General features: G+C 42.8%; 1 protein-coding gene across 1 annotated transcript in view; it reads right to left on the bottom strand.

The window, feature by feature from the left end:
- The window catches only part of SAMD3 (sterile alpha motif domain containing 3), a 41,533-nt gene extending 37,380 nt beyond the window's left edge, over positions 1-4,153 (bottom strand). The window contains exons 1-2 of the mRNA XM_009281586.1: positions 4,075-4,153; positions 3,124-3,313 (exon numbers count right to left, since the gene is read on the bottom strand). Coding sequence (XP_009279861.1) covers positions 3,124-3,313; positions 4,075-4,153 — 269 coding nt within the window. The remainder of the gene's footprint in view (positions 1-3,123; positions 3,314-4,074) is intronic.
- Between the last annotated feature and the right edge of the window lie 1,175 nt (positions 4,154-5,328).

The raw sequence follows: 5,328 nt of genomic DNA, 5'->3' as shown, positions 1-5,328 counted from the left end.
TTTTTTTTTTTGTGGGGGGGGGGGGGCACAGCTTCCTTTCTGTACCTCATCTCTTCAGAACCTCCGAACTCCAAACATGCTTTATAAACTGTTTCAGCTTCAGCTGCACTCACACATGAACGGCTATTATTGGAAGTGACTTTAACATTTGCCAAGTTTATAAGGGGAGTTTCCCCTTTTCATGAATCAATACATCTCTTTTTCAGCTATCCAGCTAAAAGCAGAAAAATCCAATATGTTCTCTATGTGGCTCCTAGAAACAATCGATCTCGGAATTGGAAAGCATCTTGATATTTACCTGGTAACATCTGTGTGAGCTCCTCATATCCACATAAGCACAGTTTCTACTGCATGACCCAGAACGCTTCCACCTTACCAGTGACAGACAAAAGATGCTATATTCCGTGTCCTAATCCAAACTGCTGGAGGTGTAAGTCACATTCAGTGTCCTTTCACAAGTCCATTACTTCCACACAGAAAGCGTTCACCTACCATTCTCAAAACTCCATGTCCAACCAACGACTTTATTTCTGTTCCTAGCAGAGAGGCGAGCTGAGCACAGTTCACATGCAGTTAGATGTGCTAAGGACACCAGGATAAAGAGGTGTCCAGCCAGGAGTGCACCAACAAGCACCGGGGAGAGCATTCATGTGAGAAATACGACAGGGAAATACTGCTGGCAGCTCTTGGAAGCTCCACAGCAGTTTCAGCTGACCGAGAAGGAGACGGCTATGGTGCTGCTTTCTCCCCTGCCCTGAGCAATGCCGTCTCCACCCTGGCCCTGGTACTGGCAGGGTGAGCTAGTTCCAGGAACTGGCCTGACTGAGAAATAATTCTGCAGAACAGAAGAGGTGGCTGGTTTTCACCTGGGCTCAAGCACCACAGGAGAACGGCTAAGAACACACAGACTCAATTTTCACAGTTGTCCTGTGTCGCTGTGGGACCACACACTCAGCTACGGATGCTACTACCAGTGAACCTTAGGGCAGTGACTTTGCTCATGCAACCAAGACTGCAGTTCAGCCTAACATCGCTGAGCAACAGAGGAAACGTGAGTTCACTTCACATATATTGTGGATCTATGGATTTTCAGTTTTGTCACATATTCTGTTCCTCTGTGTCAAAGTAGCTTACAAAGAAAATAATTTTATTACATTACTTTAAAAGAGGGTCTCATACACTTTATTCCAGTCATGAGTCCCTGAATTAGGTCAAAAGAAATTATTCTTAGAAGACTTTGTTCAAGATTTACTGAACAGACAAAATAATGACTCTGACACAGAAAATGTTTCAGAAACAGCGGCTTATTTACCTACCTTCCCTGTAAATAGAGGAATACCAGCATCTTATTTTACAGGCAAGAAGACTACGTAGGGAAAGATTTTAAGGTAAATTATATTCACTAATATTTGAGATTTCCAGCATTTGGGTTTTTTTTGGGTTTTTGGGTCACTAATATTTGAGATTTCCAGCATTTGGGGTTTTTTTGGGTTTTTGGGGTTTTTTAAGTTTGCAGAACTTCACAGGAAAGCTGTGCCCTCACACTACTGCAACTGCATGCTCTTTGTGAGACAGTAAGGCCTGCCTTGCAGGACTTGAGAAGTACACAGGAAACAGTCACACCCGAGATGCAGTCTACCCAAACATTCCTGACAAAGTCAAGGATGAAATCTAAATATCCAAAGCAGCATTCAAACTGCCCTAAGCATAAGAACATGTTTTCTTCTTCTGAAATCCCCTGCTGAAATCACTGTGTATCTACTGCACTTTGGATGAAGTAGAGGGCCCACATACAGTAGTCTTCTTCACAGCAGACACCTGCTCTACCTCCAAAGAGGGAGCTTCCTATAAATCAAGTGAGGCAGGACCCCGGTGCAGAGAACCAAGACTGGCTGTGATTACATACTTCAGGTCTATGATAAATCATACATGCGGCAACATTGCCTTCTTCCTGCAGCCCCCCTTTCCTCCAATGATGCAGGACCATTTACCCAACGGGTTTCACAAATACTTCCACAAGGACAAGACGATGTATTTACGTGAGCAGTTTAGTTCTGCTCATGAGTGCAGTTTGATTGGAAATAACCCAATCATCACCATTTACCATGCTTTGGTTTGCACTGTGGAGTCACCTCAGAGTGCACAACCTGGACTTCTTTTGGATTAAGGCAAATGCTACAGAGAATGCTCTACAGATCTACTCCTACTGGGCTACTACTGTGTACTAATGCAGGCTTAGCGCTAGAGTCCTTTCCTTTGAAAAAGAGCGTTTTGCATCCATGGCAAGCCATTCTCTGCTGTCAGAATTCCTGGGCTTAGAAGAGACCACCCAGAGCTCAGGATGTCTCTCCTCAGGCAAGACATCCAGAAAAAATAATCTTGCAAGCCTCAGGCAAGACATCCAGAAAAAATAATCCTGCAAGACTTACTTACAATAGATCAGAATAGAGGGGAGGGATGGGGACAAACCAACCAGTCAACCCACACTGAAACACCCAACCAAAAAAACCACAAGAAAACAACCTCTGCCCCCCCCCTCAAAAAAAGAACCCACAAACAAACAAAAAAAGAAACACCGCTCAACCAAAAGCCAGAACACGCTCAGTGAAAACAATATCTATGGAATTTGTTTTCTAAAAATTTACCTAGTTCCACACAGTGGGATTATTAAATGCTTACACCAAGATCAAATTCAGACCTTCCTTTGAGAGACTGAATTTAAAATACACCTGTGACACAATCTCTGGCCAAATCATGATTTTACTCCAAGGCTTGCAAACATTTAAAAATAAGTGCTTCAAAAGCTTAATATTGCAAATACAGAAAATTTTAGCTATAGTGAAAATTTGACAATGCTTCATCCAAATGAAAACTAGGTCCTAGAACTGGAAATGAAGAGCAGTTTAAATTAATTAACGGTGTTGTTCAGGAATGTTGATGCCCTGTTTAAAACCACAAGGTAATAACCTTATTTTGCATTTCAGATAATGTTAGAGATATTTAAAGTACAAAAAACAGCTACAACTTACAGCTGTAGAGCTAGTAGATGCCAGTTTTAAAATGCTATAAAAAGAATACAACTATACCCACACTGATTTTTTTCTGTACCATGTACAAACTCACCCACTGATTACTTCTGGAAATTCTGGAGAAGCTGTTTTACAACAGTATGTAAGGGATTCTAGCCCACTTTTTTGTTGCTGGTATTTATTAATCAGGTCCATGAGCACTGCTTGGTGCCCAATCTTCTTCACCAGCTGCTGCACCATACGATCATTAAGAGCCAGAAGAGCTGCTCCACTTACTTCTTCTTCTGCAGATCAAAGAGGATTAAAGAATTATGGTAAAATAACTAAAATAACTTTATAGATACAGTAACATTCTATATGCCTAAAAACATGATGATGGAAGACAGGTCAAAGACAAGGATGCTTTCTACTGCTGACGGTCTTCTTCAACTGCTAAAAAGGTGATGTTTTAGCTACTGTCCTTTCCCAAGCAGTGCCAGGAGCCCTAGTCACTGGCCAGATACCTTCCCCTGACAAAAAGTGAAGTCTGAAACATACAGAAGCAGCGAGCTGACTATTTTAATGCTTTAAATCAGGCCTTGCTTAGACCACAGCAGACTGTAACTTCATTATTGAAGGAAAGCAAGCTTTTTAAGAGAGCACACAACAAATCGCCCGTTCACATAACAGTTTCTCATGCACTCTTTTCTAGAGTGTTTATATACTCAGATATAAAACACTTACACGCTACAGTTGCATTATTTCAAAAGATTTATACAATATAAAATAGGCCCTGTCAAGCCTTTTAAACTGCCAGCTCTGATTTGAGAAGAGGCATCTATTTACATACAGGCTTAATCTCACCCCCCAGCATTTCTCAGAGACTTCATGATGAATCTGCACACTTACTTTATCAGATCTATCACAGTTCTCACCCTAATAAATTTCTATAAGAGTCTATAAATTTAGCATATATATACATGCCCCAAAACAAGGTAGGCAGTGCCAACTAAAGGCATAGAAAGAAATACTAAACAAACCCCCCACAAACAACAAAAATGCTTACCACGAAACTTAGGAACTAGTTCTCCTAAATTTCTCTGTCTCAACCAGTTGCAGACTTGATCAACCGACCAATTTTCCATCTTCAGGTGCTCCAATGCTAAATTTCACTGTGAAATGAAAAGAGGATTATTTTTATGCTGAACTCTAAACTGAACTCCAACATTTCATAGGAAAAAAAATGCACTTAGCAAATAATGTTACATTTACATGCTCTGAATAAAAATAACGCAAAATAATCCAACTAATGCCTGTTGCAAGTAGCAGTTTCCTTCAGTCCCTCTCTTCACTTCCTCTCGCTTCCCTGTTTTCCCTCTGCTCTAAGAGGCAGCCTCATTCCTTATAAAACACAACCTGCTCCAGTACCATTAACACCCAGGTTTCCACACAGAGAAGAAAAAAGGTGTGAAATTCACCACCACCACGCTCATCAGGAAATGGCTGACATTTTACAGAAAGGAAAAAAAACCCCCAAAAACCCACCATCAGATAAGAGTCTGTCACATACATGTTGATAGTAAATCAAGCACCTTAACCCTCTCTGCACCACCAAGCAGGTACTCAAGCAAATACTTAACCCTCAATTACCGACAATTAAGGGCAATAAAGCTCCTGGAAAATGGAGGGGAGGGGGCTGCTCCTCCTGTTATTTGCTAGTCGCATCCTTCAGGCTCCAGCCCTCCCCGGGGAGGTACAGCGGGCCCCCTGGCAAGGAGGAGCGCGGGGAGAGGCTCCCCGGGAGCCGGCGGGGCCGGGGCGCGGGCCCCGAGCCCCGGGTGAATCCAGCACGTACCGTGTGCTCCTTCCCCGAAGGACCGGCTTGAATCGCGAGGGGGGTACACCGCATACCAAAATCAACAGCAACCTCCTCAAGAGAAGATTACTTTTAAGACAAAGCTTGTCCTACTCTGCCAACTCCTTGACAGCTGAAAACTCTCTCCGAGGGTGATTTTCTTCTTCATGTGTTTTAGCTCTACTACAGAAAGGAGCACCAAGTGCTCCATGACTATGCTTGCAATCCACAGAAAACAACATCAGAGGAAATCATTCGATCAAGTTTTTCAGATGACAGCACGAGTGCCTGGCATCGTTGGCCAAACGTTTCCTTGCTTCAAATACATCCGCGCCCATACCCTGAGCCTCCAGTGACCTCCAGGCTAACATGAGGATTCACCCACACAAGCCCCATCAGGATCTGGTCCGCTGCACTACAAAAAGATGTGCACCGTCCTTGACTAAAAACATCTCCGTTTTCATC

Source organism: Aptenodytes forsteri, unplaced genomic scaffold, assembly GCF_000699145.1.
Source record: "Aptenodytes forsteri isolate BGI_AS27 unplaced genomic scaffold, ASM69914v1 Scaffold82, whole genome shotgun sequence".
Taxonomy (NCBI): domain Eukaryota; kingdom Metazoa; phylum Chordata; class Aves; order Sphenisciformes; family Spheniscidae; genus Aptenodytes; species Aptenodytes forsteri.
The sequence above is the reverse complement of the archived record's forward strand: the minus strand, read 5'-3'. Positions and strand labels throughout refer to the sequence as shown.